At 52.6% G+C, this 21,631-nt stretch overlaps 1 protein-coding gene across 3 annotated transcripts in view; it reads right to left on the bottom strand.

Annotated features, from left to right (window-relative positions):
* The window catches only part of RGS3 (regulator of G protein signaling 3), a 73,532-nt gene extending 56,746 nt beyond the window's left edge, over positions 1-16,786 (bottom strand). The window contains exons 1-11 of one of the 3 annotated variants that reach the window (XM_054083770.1): positions 16,742-16,786; positions 16,079-16,173; positions 15,700-15,884; positions 15,149-15,217; positions 14,321-14,381; positions 12,165-12,255; positions 11,357-11,424; positions 6,940-7,021; positions 6,031-6,136; positions 5,394-5,733; positions 4,890-4,929 (exon numbers count right to left, since the gene is read on the bottom strand). In XM_054083770.1, coding sequence (XP_053939745.1) covers positions 4,890-4,929; positions 5,394-5,733; positions 6,031-6,136; positions 6,940-7,021; positions 11,357-11,424; positions 12,165-12,255; positions 14,321-14,359 — 766 coding nt within the window. In that variant the 5' untranslated portion in view covers positions 14,360-14,381; positions 15,149-15,217; positions 15,700-15,884; positions 16,079-16,173; positions 16,742-16,786. Of the gene's footprint in view, positions 1-4,889; positions 4,930-5,393; positions 5,734-6,030; positions 6,137-6,939; positions 7,022-9,312; positions 9,543-11,356; positions 11,425-12,164; positions 12,256-14,320; positions 14,382-15,148; positions 15,218-15,699; positions 15,885-16,078; positions 16,174-16,741 lie in introns of those variants that run through there. The other 2 variants (XM_054083771.1, XM_009560708.2) reach the window with 2 other exon arrangements.
* Positions 16,787-21,631: the final 4,845 nt, after the last annotated feature.

The following is a 21,631-nucleotide window of genomic DNA, read 5'->3' as shown; positions in this document are numbered from 1 at the left end:
GCAGAGAATCAGCACAGCACTCCTGCATGGGCACCGCAAGCTGCCGGCTCGGTTCTGGCTCAGTTCCTGCTCTCGGGAAGAGCTGGAACCAAGAGCTGTGGGGACATTCATCGCTCTGCTATCAAAGTTTCCCAGAGATTCACGAAATAACAGCGCTGACTTCATTTTTCCTAATACAAAATGAGATGTCCCTTGACATTCCTGCTCAATCAAGAGCTGCTCACTTGCTGGAGCAAGGATTTAACTGGCTCACAGCAACAGCACAAACACTTCTATGTCTGCACAAACAAAAGCCCATGGCAGTCACAGCAAGCTCTGCCTCTGGTTGGGTGTTCGCTGCCTTCTGTGCGGTGTATGAATAGGTTGCTTTGGAGGAAGAGCTGCGGCACTATTCCATGTGTCTCCCTGTGCAGCACTGAAAGTACAAAATGAGAAATCCAGAACCCCAAACACAACTTTAAATGATCATTCTGGAATCACAGGAGCACCAAGGAGGTTCCCACCACCGGGGAATACCTGCCCGCACCACTGACCCTTCCCTTTCCAGGGAGAGGAAAAGCATCTGTGATTAACTCGGGGTGGGGAAAAAAACACTGGAAATTTAGATCTCGGCACATTTTTATCTGCACAAGCCCTGCCTGCTCTGGATTCTGGCCATGGGAATCAGCACAGTGTGGGGATTTCGTGTCATGGGGTGCTGGGTATCAGGTTAATCACAGTTTTTAGAAGATACTAAGATTGGAGGTGTAAGAGAGAGGGACAGAAGCGATAAACACATTCATGTGCATGGGATCAATCCATGCCCTTCCAAATCGCTCTCAGGGACGTGACAGTTACTCAGGCATGGGGGTGTATTTATAAGCATGACCTCATTTTGCATGAAGCTGCCACAACATCATCCACTGGTTTTCAGCATTATATTTCAGTGCTGGGAAAGGTCTGAGCAGCCCAACTGGTTTTTCACTCTGTCCCTCTTCATCACAGAGAGCCGTTATTCCTCACTCAGAGGAGCGGTTACAAAGCTTCCCTTTGCAGCCTCCCACCTCCGCTGGTCCAGCCGAGCTAAGACTTTTCCCAACAAGCCAACACCAGCTCCTGCGGCCACTCCACATCCACCAGCCCGCATCGCTAGAGGCCAGGAGATGCAAGACGGCATGGCAAAGCAGTCCCAGAATCACTCATACAATTGATAAACCTGTGATTAAAAGTATTATTGATAATTATCAACAATTATCATTGTTCCATACTAGCTGCTATGTTAGTGAGTCCTTCCTTCCCCTAGGATTCCTAAAGCCCTTTCCTCCCCAGCCCAGAGGACAAATGGATGAATAAATACATATAGCAAGCTCCCACCAGCATTTTGTCTCACAAGCACAGGTAAGGGGTGGGTGCTCTGAGGATGCTCTGCCTGGATAAAACTCCCATTTTTCCCATCACCAGCACCAGAGCTTCCCAGACTGCTGGGAGCCAGAGCACAACCAGCTGCAAGGGAGCTGACAGTTTGAGGGGGATCAGAAACAGCGATGCCAGCAGGACCTGGGAAGTGATTCTCCCCTGTGCTCTGCACTGGTGAGGCTACGCCTCAAATCCTGGGTTCAGTTTTAGGCCCCTCACTATAGGGAAGACACTGAGGTCCCAGAGCATGTCCAGAGAAGAGCAACAAAACTGGTGAAGGGGCTGGAGAACAAGGGCTATGAGGAACAGCTGAGGGACCTGGGGTTGTTTAGCCTGGAGAAGGGGCTGAGGGGAGACCTTATTGCTCTCTACAGCTATGTAAAAGGAGGTTGTAGAGATGTGGGTGTTGGTCTCTTCTCCCAAGTGATAGGACAAGAAGGAACGGCCTCAAGCTGTGTCAGGGAAGTTTAGATTGGATATTAGGAAAAATTTCTTCACAGAAAGAGTTCTCAGGCACTGGCAGAGGCTGCCCAGGGAGGTGGTGGAGTCTCCTTCCCTGGAGGTGATTTTACACGGACACCTCCCACTGGATCAGGCTGCCCAAGGCCCATCCAACCTGGCCTTGAACACCTCCAGGGATGGGGCAGCCACAACTTCCCTGGGCAACCTGGGCCAGGGCCTCACCACTGTCATGGTGAAGAAATTCCTCCTTATGTCTAGCCTAAATCTGCCCCTCTCCAATTTATACCCGCTCCCCCTTGTCCTATCACCACAAGCCTTTGTGAAACTCCCTCCCCAGCTTTCTTGTAGGCCCCTTTCAGGTACTGGAAGGCTGCTATAAGATCTCCTCGGAGCCTTGGTTTGGTGATGAACCAAACCAGCATGGGTCCAGCAAGCTGAACTCACCACTTGGATTTTAACATATCCAGGTGAGAAATTGGAACACTGGCCCAGGATCCTCCTACATAGCGATATCTCAGGAGCAAACCCTCCTGCAGATGCCTGCTAGAGGGGTGTCCCAGCAGACACTTCCCAGCATCCCTCTGTCTACCCAACCCAGCCCAGGCCACCACAGAAGCTTTCTGCACAGTGGCTTCTGCCTTTGCGCTGTAACGAATACTCAGAACCTTCCCAAGCAGAAACGAGCCAAAACACTTCTGAACCTGGCTCAGAGCAGATAAGGTCATATCCAAAGCAAATAGAGGAACCTACCCAACATTACATATTCCATTAACTATTAGGAAACAGCGCATTTACTTTCAGATAAACGTGGGCAGAGCCAGCCCATGCGCTGGTGGCCATCCAGACCTGCTGTTTACTCCTTTGCAGGAGGAAGCCCTCATGACCTCTAAGTGCAACAATCCTGACATTTTCTCTTTTCCTTTTTTTTTTCATGATTGCACTGCCAGATGAAGTCAAAACATAAGGACAGCCCAACAGAGGAGAGAGGGAATCTGTCTGAGCTGTTCAGGAGCTGCTTGTCCTCTTATCCCTACGTCACTTTATTGTATCAGAGGAATTCATCACCTGCACGCTGGCACAGCTTCCAGCCTGCCTGAAGCTTGAGCTCCTGGCACTGTGATTGATGGTCAGCTCCACACCACCACACCTAATCACTGCTGAGGTTAACTACTGCATCCTTCCCTCTTAAGACTTGACATTAAATAAACTGAATCACTAAAAAAAACTGTTATGGGAAGAAGCCCAAGTCTTTCAAATTCCACCCTGCTGTAAGAACAAGGTATAAACTCATAAAATGGTTTGAGTTGGAAGCAACTAAGAAGGTCATCCAGTTCCAACGCCCTGCCATGGGCAGGGACACCTCTCACTGGATCAGCTTGCTCCAAGACCCATCCAACCTGGCCTTGAACACCTCCAGGGATGGGGCAGCCACCACTGCTCTGGGCAGCCTGGGCCAGGGTCTCACCACCTGCACAGTAAAACATTTCTTCCCAAGATCTAGGCTAAATTTCCCCACTTTTTAGCTTAAAGCCATTACCCCTTGTCCTATTACTACAGCTCCTGTCAAAAAGCTTTTCCCCGTCTTTCTTATCAGCCCCCATTATGTATTGAAAGGCCACACCAAGGTTTCCTCAGAGTCTTCTCTTCTCCAAGCTGAACAATCCCAACTCCCCATGGTCCTTCACAGGATCCACAAACAGCAGGAAAGAGTTGCAATCACCCATGGTACAACACCCACCCCCTGCAGCTGAGCTGCAGAAAATTCTTCTGGCCACAGAGTTCCAGGGCTGGGAGCAACCAAGGCATGAGAGTCTTGAACCCACACTGCTCCCTGGCATCCCCACCACGGTTTTGCCCGCTCCACACTTTGCCTTGTACAGACACTGCCCCATCTTTACAGGCAGCACAAAAAATTCTAGCTGGAAATCATGCTGATATAGCTGTGCCCACACCAGAGAGGGACTGCTCACAGAGACATCCCTGCAAGATCTGCCTAGGTGGTCAGCTCTGGTACAGACAAGCAGCTAATCCTGAGGGTATTCTAACAGCCCAGGGTGCAAGCATGGCCTCCCAAAGCTGCCAAATCAATTAATTGGCGAGATATGGTTCTGCAGGGAGCTCGATGGGATGAAATTGTAATTGCAAGTTCCACAGCCCTTAGGGAACACCCCAGGGAGAATCTCCAGGCCTCACTGTTCTCGGATTGTTTCTGTCCCCAGCTTCCCATCTCAAATGACAGTTGATAAGCACTTTAGGGCGACCTTGTGTTGTTCTCTTGTCCCCCTCTCGCAGCCCAGGACTCACGCAGTGCCCTGCCAGACACCTCATCCCACGTTTCAAGCAAACCCAGCTGTACCCAGTTCTCCAGGAAGACCATGCATACCCGGTGCTGAAAGTTTATGCTTCGAAGAGGTTTTGAGGAGAGCTGGTAGGGACTGCCAGAGACCTTCTAGCAACCCAGGAAATGAGTATTCCCCAAATGTGGACTTTAACTGATGCTGCTGTTGGTACAAACCCGAGCCACGGCCATCCTCATCATCTTGGAAAGAAACTGAGCTTCAAAGCAGGGGCCACAGCGTTAGCACCCCCCAGCAAGACAACACACTCAAGAAGGGAAACGCATCATGGACAGCCCCACGGACACATCTGGGGAACCAGCACAACAAAAATACTTCGCACTTTCACACTTCATGCTTTCATCACACCGCTGATGGAAAGTCCCTGCCCCCAGCCTCCCTTCAGCTGCTCTGTGAGCTCCCACACAGACCTTCTCACCATGAGGCTCATCCAGTGACACCAGGAGCTGTGTTCTCCTCTGGGTTTGGCGGTAGGGTTCTTGCTTTTGTGTTTGACACAGAGAGCAGGAAGATTAAACTAAAAAAAAGCCCCAGGCTTCTGCCACCACCCTCAAAACCCAGGGGACTCCAAAGCACCATTCCAGGGCTAGGGGTAAGGATTCAATAATGCCTGAAGGACCACGTCTAGCTCTACTTCGTGCTCTGAGCATCGCTTTCAGCACATCAGCTACTTACCCACAGTAGTGTTGTTCTCTTGATAGAGAGGCCTCAGCAGCTGTAAGACACAACCCAGAAAAGACAGAGACACTTAAAGCAGGTTTGAGGGAGACTTTACAACAACCAACTGCAAACTAGAGCATGCCAAACCCAGCAAAGCCAACCACTCCAGAGAGAAGAAAACCATTTTTGCCCTATTGCCAGCAGAAAATGAGAGCAATGACTTGCACCATGGTCCATGCAGTGGAAACCATTCCCGTATCCATACCCCTTGAGTGAGTCCCGAGATGAGGCAGCGGGTTGTTCACTCCGGCTCCGCAGTCTACGTGGTAAATGTTTTAGGTAATTAGTGAAATTGTCCAGCAAGGGATACTGCAATGGCTTGTAAAAATGGAATGTGCTCTATCAAACATTTAGAAATGAGGCTCGACGGGGCTAAAGCACAGACCAAGAGAGGGTTCAGCAGGAACAGCCAACAGCCACAAGCAGGAACCTGAGTGTGGGGCTGGAAAGCAGCCCTACCTGGCTCCCCGGGTTCAAAGGCGCTAAGATGATGTAGTTCTGGTCCGCAGTGGAGGGGACCCGGGACAGGGGTGGCATGGTGTTCTGGCTGTGCTTGCCGATCTCCGTGTACCTCTCCCAGCCGTTCAGCACTAGCCCATCGCTCCCATCATACAGGATGTGGCAGCTCCGGCGCTGCTCAGGCCGTGGAGGCACAGTGCTGTTCTTCTCCCGCTTGTTGGGTGGAGACTGGAGGTCATAGGCAGACTTACAGGATGATCTGCGGATCATGCCTTCCTGACCAGACTTGACCTGCGGGACGAGCCTCCAGACCAGGAGGATGATCTCGGTGGGACAGTTCCTGAAAGAGATGGCATGGGGCACGTCAGAGCTGGAGCAGTAGAGAGCAAGGCACCTCGCACCATTCAGACAGCCATGAGCTCCGCAGTCCTTCCTCTCACTAATGCCTCTGCCTTTGTCCTTTCCTCCCCAGCGCCTGCATCCTTTCTTTTCCCATTCAGCAGAGTCCTTTCCCGGTCACCCGCGTCCCCCAAAGCCTTCTCCTTCCTGTAGCTGTTCCAAGCTTCCACCCCCTCCCTCAGGTCCCCTAGACTGTCCCTCCCACAGCCCTGCCCTGATGCTTTGGGTGAACACTCACCGGATTTCATGTGCCAGGTCCACACATTTCCAGTGCTCCACAGGCTGCTCATTCAACTGCAGCACCGTGTCGAGCTGCTGCAGACCAGCCTTTTCTGCTGGACCACCTATGGAGAGAGGAGATGAATGCCAGTTGCCTGCTGGACGGAGAGCTGAGAGCGTAAGGGGAAGGAGAAGCCCTGAGGACAGTGGACAACCAAATAGCACAGCTTCACAACTTGCACTTCTTCCTCCTCCAAACCCTATCTAGAATGGAATGTCCTAAGCTGGAAGGGACCCACAAGGATCAAGTCCAACCCCTGTCCCTGCATAGGACAGCCCCGTGTTCACACCACGTGTATGTGTTTTCCCCAACATCCCCACCTGAAGATGAAGTGGGGCTGCCTGAGCCTGAAACTTCACCTTCCATTGTGTACGCATGCACACACAGAGTGCCTGGGACAAAGGAATAAACGCTCTCTCAGAGCTATTGCACAAACTTCCCGTGTTTCCTGGTGCAGTGGGGGCACCAGGGCACAACAGAGACATTAAGTCCATCCCACAGCTCCCCACCAAGAAGATCTACTCAGGCAACTGAGGGCTTCTCTAGTCCTGCTACCCTCTGTGCCCCATCTGACATCCATCCACAGATGCTTTTCACGGGTGTCCCAACAGTTCTCAAATTGGAGAAGAAATGGAACAAAATCTCTGCAAGTTACTACAACACACCGTCAAAACAGTGACACAGTGCTAACCCGGTTGTCTCTGCCTTCATTAGAGGCAGCAGAGAATTCATTAAGTGAAGTTTTTTGGAGGTAATCAGAGTCCTGCAAGGCACGGGAGCTTCTGAATCACAACACGTTCCGGGAAGCAGAAAGGAGCAGAGGCATTCATTCAGATTGAGAGGGATACACACGATCTGGTCTCTTACCGGAGTCCACAGCCTGCACACGGACTGGGGAGTCGCAGCAGATTGTGAAGCCAAACCCATCGCTTCCTCGAGGGATGGTAATCTGAAGAGAGACACCAGAGTCACCCCATTAAGTGGGGAAGCAGCCGCTGCCTGTGCTCAGCAAGTATCCCCTCTTTCACCCCCACACTGCCCACACCTTTGGAAACACAGACACGTGGCATTTACAGAAGCGGTCACAGACACTAAAGGAACCACCACTCTGTGAATTCCACAGACAACGGGTCTCTCCCCTGCTGCACCCAAAGAGGGGTAGAAAAGATGATAAAAAGCAATGCAAGATCAAGCTAAAGATCAACAGAGAGGAATACCACAAAAGGAAGCTTTATTGAGCATATACAAGTTTCCACTTGAGATGCTCACAAGTGTAAGGAAAGGTCTGATAAGCCATTAAAAACGAAAACCTGGCAGCCTGGCTCTGACACCAATTTCTAACACAGCTTCTCTATACAAATCACTGAAACATTTCCTTTCCAGAGGGGGAATACAGAAATAGCAGCGCTGTTCTACTGCAGAGGCAGCCACGAAGACCAGCACACGCTCCGGTCCACAAGGCATCTGTGCCGGAGCAGGCTCTGCAGGCATCACCCCATTAGCTGAGGCGAGTGTGTTTTCTCCTGCTGAGCTTAGAGAGGATGGATGCTGTGTTGATTTAGGCTCATTTCTCCTCCTGATTGAAGAAGCACTGAGCTTATTAATTAAATGATATTTATTTTTTGATGTTGGCTTCCAGCAGCAACGCAGCATGACAGTTCCTGTAAATACCTGATTATCCCCCAAGACATTTGTCAAGAACCTTGTTTTACTGACAAAGAAAAGAAAAAAAAACCACATCTGACCTGTATTATTTTGAGAACAAGCACAGGAATTCAGCAGAAGCTGCCAAGGAGGGGAACTGGTTCCTCGCTCCTTTGCCACGGGAGGGCAAATGCAGGAAGCTTTCATTTCTCTGCACCTTGTCCCTGCCCGATTGCTCAGCATAAAACCTGGTTCAAAAGAGAAGCTGTCTTTCCCTGGCAGGATCCAAAAGGAGGTCCAGTCCCACCACACTGAGTATTTTTCTCTCTGAACTTTGTTGGATCCCCAAAAGAGGGAAAAGGCTGCTTCTGGCTCTGCACCTACAAAGCAACCTCGCATCTCCACTACACAGCACGGGGATGGGAGTCCTGCAGAAGTGTTACCACTGGCACCTCAGGAGCCAGCCTAGAACGTTCACCATGAAGACTCCATGGCCACTTCCCAGCCCAAAGCTTCCCACACGCCAAGAAGTCTCCCACTCCTTCTCCACAAGCTGCCTGGCTCTTGTCTCCTGCCAATGGAGACTCCTTTCCCGTGCCACCAACCAGCAGCTTCTCACTGTTGATGGTTCGCTTTCCTCGGCTCCCACCAACACAGCCATCAAAGGGAGCTCACGTCCACTTTTACCGCTAAGATCCACGAGCATCTGACATAAGCTGGATGGTGGGGGCAAGGTGGTGAGAGCCTCCAGCACCACGGAGGCTCACTGTACTCATAAATTTCTCCAAAAATGCAGAAGGAATTGTCAAAATAAGGAAAGGAGGAAGTCTAAGACACTAACATCACTTGTCATCAATAGAAGGCAGAGCAGTATTCCTGCATGAGACAGTCCCTATAGCCCTGATAAGAAGCAGGCATTTTTAGAGACGCTGTTTCTTTGTGCGATTCCCGGTCCACGTTGTCCCCGTCACAGGTTCAGACATGAAAAATTAGCACAGGAGTGTAGAGAAAAGCTGGCTGAGAGCTGGGAGCCCCAGTCCAGACCACAGAAAAAAGCTGTGTTCAAAAGTGCTGGAGACTGGGACCTGTTCAAGGAAAACCAGCAACCAGCGTCGCACACCGAGCAGGTCCAAGAGAGTTTACGCTGGCTTTTACAGAGCACAGCAATCTACATTAAGCAAATTGCTGTTGGCTGTAACCAGCTACAGGCAACACTTGATTCCCAAATACATACACATTAAAACAGTTTTGGAAAGAGAGAGCAGCAGCCTGGCAGAGGCTGAGCTGCCTGCTGTGTCTGCATCTCCTCTAACGGAGACAGCACCTCGCAAATTAGTGTGTTCCTCGTTGGGATGCGACCCCTCGATCCACATTTATCCACTGCAACAGGCAGGCAGCAAGCATTGACCTCTCTGAAGAAGCTTTCCTGATATTCCCAACATATCATTTGCTAATGACAGCAAATCACATCCCAGAAGCAGCTCACACACAGCCCAGAAATGGTAAAAGAGCCCACGGACGTTCAAAAATTCAAGCAAAACTTGCAGCAACACACGCACAGGCTGACACAGAGATTTTCCCCTGGGAGATACAGACCTGCCTGTATCTCCGCTCCGAGCACACCTTGCAGAGTCCGTTGAAGCGATTCATGGCTGGAAACCCTACGCTCACCGTTGGCCCATGAAAATCCAGTCCCACAAAGCAACCGTAATCCCGATCTCCTTGTATCGCCCGAGCGTGGAACAAACCACAGGCAAACTGGCATGACCGCCCATGGGAACCCAGCTCCTGAGAAGAATGGCAGGAAGCCACCTTTCACCTCCCCGGCCCCTGTCTGCACTGTATGCCGCTTTACGATAAGCCAGAGGGCTTCCTGAAAACCCTCACTGACAAGGAAGAGAGAGAGTTTTATATTAAAATTCCTGTCAACTCTTTAGTATTCCCTAGTCCCCTGCTCTGTTGATGTGGCTTTTGTTCCCGTGGCATTCTTCAGCCGCACGGAGCACTTTGTTATTGCCATGTTCTCACAAACACTTTGAGGATGTTTAAGCGGCGTTTCACAGGCACCGGCTGCGCGAGCTTCATTTCATTACAAATGCGACTTGTGCTCATTACCCTTGGAAAGGGTAAGGGAGATTTTGGGGAGGGGAAAAAAAAAGAGGAAAAAAAGACAAAGCAGAGTTTGTTTTTGAAAGCTCAGACCCAGGGGACACGTACGTCCTCATGTTTTGTGCTCACAGAGCCACAGAGGGGGAAGAGAGAGGGCAATTGAATTGTACCCAGGGTATAATTCTGCAGTTAAAGACAAAAAGAAACTCTTAACTCAGCTAGAAGGGCTCACAAGTCTGCACGTTCGGCAGCACTATGGCACCAACCCCTTGGTTGTAATGGAGAAGAAAGCACCTTCCACAACTCCTACATAAGGATGGACGTGACAGGGAAGACTCATGAGAACCCCAACCTTGGGCTCCTTCACACAGGAGCTGGGGTGGAGGGATAAGGGCAGGCTGAGGAGGGAGCACGAGGAGCCCCAGCGCTCCCAGGGGAGCCGTCAGCGTGGTGGGGCCGTCGGAGGCCGTGCCTCTACGTGCATTTTCCCAGCCTGCCGCACCGCCAGGCTGAGCTGGAAGGAGGATCCGTCTTCCTTCCCAGCCACCATCTTTCAAGTCAGTGGCGACTGCCGGAGAGGAAGGGAGGAGAGGGGCGCTCGCTTTGTTTGTCTTGCTCAATCCTACACTTTAAAACAAATAACTGAAAATGCAGCTGAGGGAAGCAGCAAAGCGGAATTCAGCACAGATAAATCACAGGGTCGGCTAAGACAAATTTCCGATGCAGGCCATGTGTTTGTGTTCCCATTTCCCATCTTTGCCTTTCCCATAAATCACTAAGGCTCCACCATGGGCCTTTCCCTTCCCAGAGCAAAGGGCCTTGAGAGGAGGAGGGGAGGAGATGCACCCATCCAGGGAGACACGGAGACGGCCAGGGACTGGTGCTGAGTGGCAGGCCAGCGCTGTCCCCATCACTCCCAGTCCCCATTGCTCCCAGTCAGTGGCAATATCAAACAATAGTTTGGGTTGGAAGGGACCTTAAAGATCATCCAGTTCCACCCCCTGCCATGGGCAGGGACACCTCCCACTGGATCAGGGGCTCCAAGGCCCATCCAACCTGGCCTGGAACACGTCCAGGGATGGGGCAGCCACAACTTCCTTGGGCAACCTGGGCCAGTGCGTCACCACTCTCATAGAGAAGAAATTCCTCCTGATGTCCAGTCTAAATCTGCCCTCTCCAGTTCATACCCATTCTCCCTCATCCTATCACTACGAACCTTTGTGAACAGTCCTTCCCCAGCTTTCTTGTAGCCCCTTCAGGTATTGGACGTTTTGTGTGGTAGAGAGGAGTGAGTATGGGATTATAACCCACATCACCCACCTCCACCCATTGGTGTTCCATCAGGATAACTAATCGCCTACAAAAGCCATGGTGTCTGCAGGGAACCTGCCACAGCTCCCACCTCAGCATCACCCCCACTAATACTCAGCCCCTTGGCTCATTTGAACCCCTCCATACAGACTCCACTGCCCGCCAGCTCCAGACCTCACATCTGCACACCCCTGGTGGGTCGTAACCCCATCACACTGACCTTCAGCTGCTTCATGGTTGCAGCACCCAGGTTTTCCTGAGTTGCACCCTGGCTTCCCGGCATCAGCTCTGGAAAAAGAAAATGGGGAAGGTCATATCAACCTGACAGCATGTGTCTTCGGACAATCCATCTCCTTCCACACTGCATCTACACACTATATGTAAGATCTTCACGTGTTACAGGCACATCTCCTCTGGGCTGGGGCTGCAGCTGTGGGGTGGCTGAACATCTGGACAGGCACAGCTGTCTCACTCTGTGCTGTGCCAGCCTGTCCTCCTCCACACACCCTGCCAGCACAGCAAAACAAGGCAGGAGACAATTCCACCTACCATCCTGCAGACACCCCAGGAGCCAAAGACTCCAGCCACAGGATCAGTCTGCAGGGCAGGAATCAGTGTGAGGAAAGGCTGAGCAAGAGGGAGAGACGTGGCTGCAGTGTTGGGGTCCCCAGAGAGCCTCAGGTAAGAAGGAGCAAGGATTGAAAGGCAGAACTCGGTGCCTGTGCAGAGGGTGCTGAACCAGCTGGGATCTCTCCTACATGGAAACGGACAACTCTCCATTGGAAAGGTTAGGGTCTGGGGCTCACCACGTAGAGCTGCCCTGCAAGAGTTGCCCTAGACACACACCCCCACATGGTGATCTTTTGGGATCCTGGTGCCCACTGAGCATCACAGGGCTGAGAAGTGGGCGTGGGGACATAGGTGCCATGGGGCTGGGCGATGTTCCAAGCCACCACGGAGGTGGGCACGAGATTGACTCTTCCAAACCTTGCCAACGCTGTCTCGGATATCCCAGCAGGGAGACGCACCTCTATTCTGTTTCAGCCGCCGCATGGCCACCTTCAGGTGCTTAGTCCTGCCCAGATCCTCTCCAAGGAGATAATACCAGCCACTGATCTCCTGGGTGGGAGGAAAGAAGCTGTTAATGTAGAGGCAAATACTCACCCCCATTTAACCCCGTCTGGTTAATTTAACCTAGATCCTCCCCAGCTTTCCTGGAGCCCCTTTCAGTACTGGAAGCTGCTCTAAGGTCTCCTCAGAGCCTTCTCTTCCCCAGGCTGAACAGCCCCAACTTTCTCAGCCTGTCCTTGTATGGGAGGTGCTTCAGCCCTGAGATCACCTCTGTGGCCTCCTCTGGACCTGTTCCAACAGATCTATATCCTTCTTATGTTGAGGATTCCAGAACTGGACACAATACTCAAGGTGTGGTCTCACAAGAGTGGAGTGTTTTAAATCCACAATGAGGAAACTGTGGAGGGGAGGAGATATCCGGCAGCACCCAGGAGACAGGGCCAGCTCATCTCAGCCCCAGCTGAGGTCCCAGGAGGGCCATATGCCCCCAGCATCCTCCGCTCATCCCTGCAAGAGAAGGGTGCTGTGTGTGGACACTGTGCACATGAACACTCCAACCTGTCAGCACATAACGACACTTGGTGAAACTCACTGCCAAAACCTGAGAAGGAAAGGACACCTTTGGAGGGAGGGGGTGAGATACAACCAGAGCAGAGGTCTCTCCTTAGGAGAGCTGCAGTTTAGAGCTGCTCTGCCTCATTATCTTCACTGTTATTAAAAAAGCTGCATCTCACTTGTCCAAATTTCAGAGGAAAACACGCTCAAGCTGCCTCTTACCTTCCTCTTACCTTCCTCTCAGGTCACGGCCATAAATAGTTGCTTTTTAACCTCTTGCTAGGGACTAAACGTCCACACCTCAGGAGATGTATTGACGCTTTGATGAAGTCCTTCCAGAGTGCTGTGATACCCTGATGTGCCAACACCAGACCAGCTGTGCAGGGATGAAATCCCTCCCCACTGCCAGCTCGGATGAAACATTTCCTTGCTTTAGGGGATCGGCAGGATTCATTTGCAGCAGGAGCCTTGCAGGCTTCTTTTGGAAGGCAAACCCAGCTGATGCGAAAGCTGTCTTACCAAGCAGCAGCCAGGCTGGGGCAGCAGCACTGTGACCAAATGCACAGCAGTGGGGACATGGGCTCTAGCACAGGGACAGCCCCGCTGGCTCCAAAAGAGCCTGGGAACTCTACTTTTTTTTCTCACCCCATCACAACCTCAGCTGGTGAAGCCCAGGCTGCTGAGCACAGGGAATCAGGCAGACTCCGAGGAGGGGGAGCATGTCACCACCATCAGATGCGACACGTGCCAGCAGGCTGAGTGAGGCTGGCCCTATCTCCTGTACCTCGGGCAGCCCTGCTGTGAGCAGGGCAGGCAGCACTTGCTGAGGCCACCTCTCTGCACCCTCAACTGCTGCTACTCTTTCCATATCCCTGCAGAAAGGAGTGATGGTCCCCTATCCTAGGATTCTGGAGCATCTCCCATACGAGAAACAGGCTGAGAAAGTCAGGGTCGTTCAACCTGCAGAAGAGAAAGCTCCAAGGAGACCTTATAGAAACCTTCCAGTACCTGAAGGGGCTACAAGAAAGCTGGGGAGGGACTGTTACAAAGGCTTGGAGTGATAGGACAAGGGGGAACGACTTTAAATTGGAGAGGGTAGATTTAGACTAGTCATAAGAAGCAAATTCTTCACCGTGAGGGTGGTGAGGCCCTCACTCAGGTTGTCCAGGGAAGTTGTGGCTGCCCCATCCCTGGAGGTGTTCCAGGCCAGGCTGGATGGGGCTTGGGCAGCCTGATCTGGTGGAAGGTGTCCCTGCCCATGGCAGGGGGTTGGAATTAGATGATCTTTAAGGTCCCTTGCAACTCAAACCATTCTATGATTCTATGACCACTCCTCTAACAGCCCCTCCAATCCCGTCTCCAGCAGTCACACCAACACCAGTCTCACAGTGGCCATCCACACTGGGAACAGAACCAGCAAACTTCCTGGGCACCTTCAGATCATCCTTCTCCCATGGTGGGAGAAGCCTGCTCCTGCCCTGAGGGTGCACTAGGTCCAACCACCAACCCAAGAGAGTCGGTCCCCAGTCCCACTCGCTGCACTCCCGCATGGAATTACCTTGTCCAGGGTCAGAAGGGACTTCACACCAAAGCTCATGCAGCCAATCAGTTTGCTCTGCCTGCAGAAGAGCCAGAGACCATCAACTGTTGTTGAGCACTCCTTGAGGACCAGCTTCCACATGCATCCCTCTGCAGTGATCCCACAAATATCCCTGCCTGTGCCAGGACCTGGGCAGTGCCCAGGCTGTGCCTCTCTCTCTCCGTGCTTTGAGCGAGGTTGTAAGCACACAGCTCAGCTGCAGCAGGGGCAACGAGGAGCTGGGCTGAAGTGCCCTGGTCACCTCCAGCCTACCTGGCGCTGTCAGGAGCTTGGCTGAGAAGGCAGATGCCGCTTGCCTGAGCAGGCAGCACAGCCTGTGAGGTGCCAGACCCCTTGCTGCTGGGCTTTCCTCCTCACTGCATTGCCCCTAGAGACAGGGAATGTCCCCATCCCATAGCCGGGCTCCAGCCCCGTTTGGCTTTAGCCAGCAGCGCAAGCATGAGTGGCTGCAGTATTTTTGAATGCTGACAGCTACCAAGCAGCAACAACGCTGACAGAGAGCAGCAAGAGCAAGATTTCCTCTCCACCAGCTTGCACGCAGCGTGGGCTGCCCGTGATGACAGTCTCAGCTGGGGCACCCCACCAGCAGGTCCCTGTCCCAGCCCCGCTGCTCAGCTCCCACTGCCTCACTCGCAGCGCTCGTGCAGGGCAGCCCCGACGTCAGGGCCAGCCCTCGAGGCCACAGAGCTGGAGGAACTCACATGGAGCAGCCAGAGCAGATGGCAGGTTTGCTGCTGCACCAGCCCCGTTTGAAAGAAACTGAACGGCAGGCTGGCACCCCCTTACCTGGAATTCCTCTCTCGGTTCCAGACTGTGACCAGGAGACGTTTCTGCTCATCCTCCTCTTGCACTGGGCTGTAACAAGCAGGGGGAACAGATCGTGAGCACCAGTCTTCCCCAGAAGCACCCAACAAGGGCTGCCTGTGCAGGCAGAGACCCCTCATCCTCTTCAAAGCCAGGTCTGCACAGAGCACTGCAGCATCACCCCAGACAGCGACCCCCACAAACATGCCACGGCTGCACTAACCCATTCATTCCTGATAGACAACTGCAAAAGGAGGTGGCCTTTCTTGGGCAGGCGCTGGGGACACCGCTCAGGGGGGCTTAAGAGGAAAAATAATCTTGCAGGAAGACACACATCCAACATCAAAGGGCAGACATAAGGAACAAGCCACATTTCATGCTCTGAAACAACCATCCTGTGCCAGGTCAAATGCTATGTGGAGACAGAGGTCTGACAGACTGGTCAGCTAGCAATGACAAGCTCTACTGAAACACGAGCCGTGCAGCTCCTTTCCCATGCAAAGACATGCTGTAGCCACAGGCAACCCTTTTACCTTCCTCACTCTGTTCGTATCGATGCCCACACTATTGCAGGTGCAAGGTCTAGGAAATGGAGCATGTTTGCCCAACTCCTGCCCAGCAAGAAAGTCCAATCGTGCAGGAGCATCGCTGCCACACAGTGTGCTGACAGCTTTGTGAGCCTCCCCGGAGCTCTGCCCAAAAGTTCAAGGCATTTCAGCTATAAAAAATAGCAGAATAATGTCTGTCACTCCTCATCTCAGCAGCAGAGCTGCTCATGCATGATACGCGCGTATTACAGATCTAAATGTAGAAGCAACCACAGGGTCTTGGCTTCAAGAGGGATTCCTGGTGCTCACTGTGAACACAGAGCTAACAGATGGGTCAGAGCTACCTCTGCCCTGTCATACTTACAACAGAAAGTGCTCATGGAAGACAGGATTTTTGCTGTCTGGCACAGTCTTCGTCTTTTGCCTGCATTTCCAGTCAGTGTCTGGCACGATCGACATCTTTACAGAAGACAATAAGCAGGGCGTTAGCACTCTCAAAGCAAGCACTGGCACAAAGCTGCCAGCTTCATCGCTGCAGTGGCAGGAGACGGGCACAGTCATTTTTATGGGTGGCTGAGCCTCATAGATACAGCTAAGCCTTATTAACACATAGTTTAGATCAATTTATAGAATTGTAGGTTGGCTTGGGTTGGAAGGGACCTCAAAGACCATCCAGTTCCAAGCCCCCTGCCATGGGCAGAGATCAGGGTGCTCAAAGTCCCATCCAACCTGGCCACACACTCCTCCCCATTAGTCCTTGGGCACCCAAAAGGATGATTTGCAATGAATGGTTAACACAGCCCTTAGCACGGTCCTGTCCTCTGTTCTTCTGGCTCCATGCCGACACCATGCCAACAAGACTCGTGAGCCCTCCAGCACTGGGCAAGAGACCAATCACCTCCCTGCACACTGTGGGTGCTCAATCAGAGCAGGGCAGAGGAGGAAAGGGAAGGAACATGCTTGGGAGAGCCAAACCCAAAATCTCAAGGAACCTAAAGCTCCCCTAGCAAACCCCAGGAGAACCCACCTTTACATAGGAGTCACATGGCCGGTACTCCTTTCCCATCAGACCTTTTGCTTCCATGACTGGAAAAGAAATGGAACAGTCAAACCCCAGAGCAACAGGAAAGGCATCTTCCTACACTGTAGCACTCTGCACCATTAGGTACCCCATCCCCGTGGGGCCAAATCCATCTCCAGCCCTGACCGGATCCTGCGTGCACCTCCTGGCAGCCTGGTCTCACTGGGCACCCACCACCAGATGAAGACGGAGGGGGTGGTATTTTTTCTTTAATACAACCACGCTATAAATACAAGCAGCTGTAGGTGAGGTCGGTGGCAGATGCAGTTCAGCGCCCGGATGGCAAACTGCATTTCGTTTGCTTGACTTCACACGGTTTTAGGCTCCCTGCCCCGGAGCCAAATGTATCATCAAGTTAAATATCAACAGCCGTATTCTGATGGCAGCCCTGCCAGCAGGAGCTCAGCATTTCACCGCTGCTGACCCAGAGAAACCGTGCACTTCCCAGCCATGCAGCTGGAGGCAGGATCTGTGCAGCAGAGTCTGGACAGCTCGGGATGGGCTGGGGAGAGAGGCTAAGCTCATTCATAGCAGTCTGATCCAGCGGGAAGTGTCCCTGCCCATGGCAGAGTGCTTGGAACTGGATGGCCTTTACGGTCCCTTCCAACCCAAACCATTCTGTGATTCTACGCCCAGCAAAGCAGCAGTGACTTTGACTTGGTCAGAGATACGTGTCCCTAAAAACCATGGCCAGTCTGATAGATACCACAGAGCATAAAGGGAAAGGGGCTCTTCAAGACCCTCTCATACTTCACAAAGCAGTTTGCAAGGCTCCTCTAGGGCAGGCTCCATCTCCAGCCAGACCTACTTTGGGTTTAAAGATGTTGGGGTGGAGAATGAAAACGCAAGGCAGAGCGCCCCACTTCACCCAGCCTCCTCCTGCCCAGAGTCACCACCCTGAACATCCAGCACACGTAGCAGGATTTCAGGTCCCAGACTTGAGTGACCCTTGCCACTTTGCTGGCCCATTTCCCTCTTCCCAGCTCCTCCTTTGGAGATGGCAACCGAACAAGATGGTGGTTCGCACCCAGCTCCTGCTGTGGCTGCTCCAAATGGGTAAGGCCTGTACCAGATCCTCAGAACCACACACAGTGTGGAGGGAGCCAAAAAAACCCACATTTTCCTGCTGCTGGTATTTGACAAAGCTTGTCTGCAGAGCTGGAGAAGGGCAGCAAGCTGTGGTGGACCACAGGGGCTGTATGTGCCTTGGATGGTCCTCACAGCCTCACCAAGGTCTGGCCACCCTCTGCCTCCATTATATTACAACCAGACTGGGCTGCAAGGTGGGACATTGCTCAAGAGAAAGGTTTTTTCATTCCTCCCACTCTGTCACGCAGGTCTCTGGGATGGGGATGCACGGGGAGTCCCAGGGCCCTGCTTTCCTTTCACCAAACCCAGGGCAGCAACGAGCCTGCTCTGTTCATGGGGAAGGAATTTTAATTCTGACCATTTCAAATTCTTGGCTTTTCCCTTGATTCTTTAACCATGACCTTAGCACAAAGCCCTGATGAGACCCTGGTGGGAAGAGCTCTGTACCAGGAGACCCAACACACAATCCTTCACTGCAGGAGCAATCCTAAGGGCACCTTAAGTGTCTCCAGGCAGGTTTTGCTACACAAGAAAGCTTGTTCCAACACTCGCGTTGGCCTTTGACACACCAATAAATGTGCCGTGCTATTTCCTTAGGACTTCGATGAAACCAGTCTTCCAGGTTCTGCACCACTTTCCTGCACCAGTACCTAGCAGTTGTGGCCAAGGCTGAGTCCCCAGAAGGAGAGCATCTCTTGCCCCAGTGGGACATGGGGTGATAAACAACCACCTCGGCCTGGACCTGGTGAAATACTTTTGTTGTAAGATCACAGATAGGTTTGAGTCAGTAAGGAACTTAAAACCCATCTAGTCCCACCTCCCTTCCATGGGCAGGGACACCTCCCACTGGATCCGGTTGCTCCAAGCTCCATCCAGCCTGGCCTTGAACACCTCCAGGCATGGGGCAGCCACCACTGCTCTGGGCAATCTGGGCCAGGGTCTCACCACCCTCACAGCAAAACATTTCTTCCTAAGATCTCATTTCAATCTCCCTTCTTTCGGTTGAAAACCACTCCCCCCCATCCGTTCCCTGCACTCCCTGATCAAGAGCCCCTTTCCAGCTTTCCTGGAGCACCTTTCCATACTAGAAGCTAATCTAAAGTTGCCCCAGAGCCTTCTCCTCTCCAGGCTGAAGAACTCCAACTCTCTCAGCCTGTCCTCATACAGGAGGTGCTCCAGCCCTGGACTCACTCCAACAGATCCACGTCCTCCCTGTGCTGAGGACTCCAGAACTGAAGGCAGAGCTCCAGACAAGGTCTCACCAGAGCAGAGGACACAGAGTAGATCAGCACAGCATTTCTCATGTTAAAAAAAAAAACAGAGTTGAGAGGTAACTGAACCATTTGGAAATCCTGGCAAATGGTTTTGGCAGATGTAAAAGACATTCCAGAGGAGACAAAGTTGAGTCTCTCCATCAAAAAGACCCCAGTCATACCACTTTACCACAGAGTTGTTCCAACAGATGCTATGAAGCTCTGAAGAGCCTGATGAATGGAAGGGCTACCTCTATCCCTACCCACCATGGCTGTGGAGTCACCTCGTCCTATGTTCCAGGGACATACTCACCATGCAGCATCAGGATCCGGCCCTGCACCTCGATGGACAGCTTCAGCTGGCCTGGAGGAGAGGAAAGACAATGAAGGAGGAAAGGAGAAACAATGAAGGAGGCAGGGCTCACACCACCCCAGTACTCAGTGTGGGGACCCCACAGCTTCAAGGCTTGCAGAGAGCTGAACCCACTGTGCTTTCCCACCCCTGGGCTTGGGGCCTGGCTCCAGGAGCCAAGGGGAAGGAGGTGGGAGGAAATGTCTTCTGCTATCAAGTAAGTCTTCCAGCTCCAGACACAAAAGCAGTCCAGGAAAGCCTGACCACGTTTTTCTTAGCACACAGTAAACTCTGGTGGCAGAAGGCAAGAGCCCACGGTTGAGGGGAAAGCATCAAGGTGAACCAGTCACTGTGGGACGAACCAGCCCTTGTTCAACAAAAGGACGCAGCGTGCTCAAATCCTCCTCCCAGCCCACGTTCAACAGCACCTTTGCCTCTCCCCTGAGGTTCTGTGAGGGCAAGGGGCTGCATCCCCTGCAAAAGGTGACAGCGGGACAAGCTGCAGACAGCCTGGATGAACACTGAGGACAACCAGACCCTGCAGTGGCAGGAACACACCAGCACAGGGTCAGCCAAGGCTGAGGGAGACCCAGGCCATGGCACTAACTCTGCTGCTGCAAGACCTGGCTCCATGCACACCTCCTCCCTGCATGCCCAGCGGTGTGCCTCATCCGTCCGGAGTGGTTTGGGGAAATGGGAAAGCCTTAAAAACCCCTTCGCTGGCTGTCACATCCAGCAGCACTTCGTTATCACCAGCACTACTGAGCAGAGACAACGCAGCAACGAGGACTAAGACAGTGCCGTCCACAGCATAAACCCAGCAAGCAGGAACCACAGAGCACCCACGGCCTCCTGCGTCTCCCAGGTAATCTCCTACACCAGGAGTCAACACATGCTTTAATCCAGTATAAAACAAGAATTATCTCAGCAGTGGTTTGACACTGGGTATTTGTCAGGTGGCCAACAAGGCCAGGAGCAGCCAACCCACAGGGAATGATCTACCACACTGCAGTCCCTCTGCTGCTGCAGAGCCCAGGGGGCTCAGACCAGGCAGCACCCCTGACTGCAGCACCTCCAGGGAAGCGGTGAGGCCCTGGCCCAGGTTGCCCAGAGAAGTTGTGGCTGCCCTGTTCCTGGAGGTGTTCAAGGCCAGGTTGGATGGGGCTTGGAGAAACCTGGTCCAGCGGGAGGCATCCCTGCCTGTGGCAGGGGGTTGGAACTGGATGGGCTTTAAAGTCCCTTCTACGCCCAACCAAACCATTCTATGACTCTTGAAGCGCTTGGCTCCCTGCACAACAGCACTGAGAGCTTTTGATTGAGGAGGTGGAGGCAGGGGAGAGCCTAGAGGACCTATGTGAAAGAAACATAACTTTGGAGCAGGTCTGGATGGAGATCCCCCTTGCTCCCGATGCACTGGCTTACTCACAGCCATCCAGCAGGCTGGAAGCAGGACCTGGTTCCCAGCTGCCAGGCCTGCCAAGCCTTGCAGAGGACCTCCTGCCCATTGTCATCAGGAGCAGAGCAAGGAACACAGCCAAGAGATCAAAGGCAGGATGCTTCCAAGAGTCTTTGGCAGACCAAAAGAGCAGATCTTACTAAGAGCACAAGGGTGCCCACTTCTGCTCCTCAACAGAGCAGAGAATGACATGGAAGAGAAAGAAAGCTCAAAGATCTGGTGCCTGGAGTGAATGACAGGATTTTTCTTGAAACTCTTAATTTACTAAAGGAGGACCCAGATCCCACCCCACAGGCAGGCCTTAAGGAGAAGGGTTCTCCCCATGTGGATCAGCCTAGCAGCAAGAGCTCACCAAGGGGCTCAGCAATCCCTCACGGGCTCTGCAGGGCCCACCTGTACAAGACAGCAGCTCAGATGGCAACTTTTCTACCCGTCAGTGCCTATTAAGCTACCTGAGGTGAGAGAGGAAGGGAGGACTTGGCAGAGAGAGGAGGTGGGAAGGATGGAGACAGGCAAATGTCAGACCAGGGTTCCACAAGAAGCAGACCAGAGTCACCCTGCTCAGCCTGAGCATCCTCCTGCCAAAACTGCTCTCAGTATGGACAACACGGGCAGATCCAACTTCTATGCTTGTGAGAGCGTCTGCTTGGGACAGGGTCAGCTGAAACCCAAGTACAAAGGCGAGA

This window comes from Cuculus canorus, chromosome 19 (assembly GCF_017976375.1).
Source record: "Cuculus canorus isolate bCucCan1 chromosome 19, bCucCan1.pri, whole genome shotgun sequence".
In the NCBI taxonomy this organism is placed as follows: Eukaryota; Metazoa; Chordata; class Aves; order Cuculiformes; family Cuculidae; genus Cuculus; species Cuculus canorus.
This window is presented reverse-complemented; position numbering and strand designations above follow the sequence as displayed.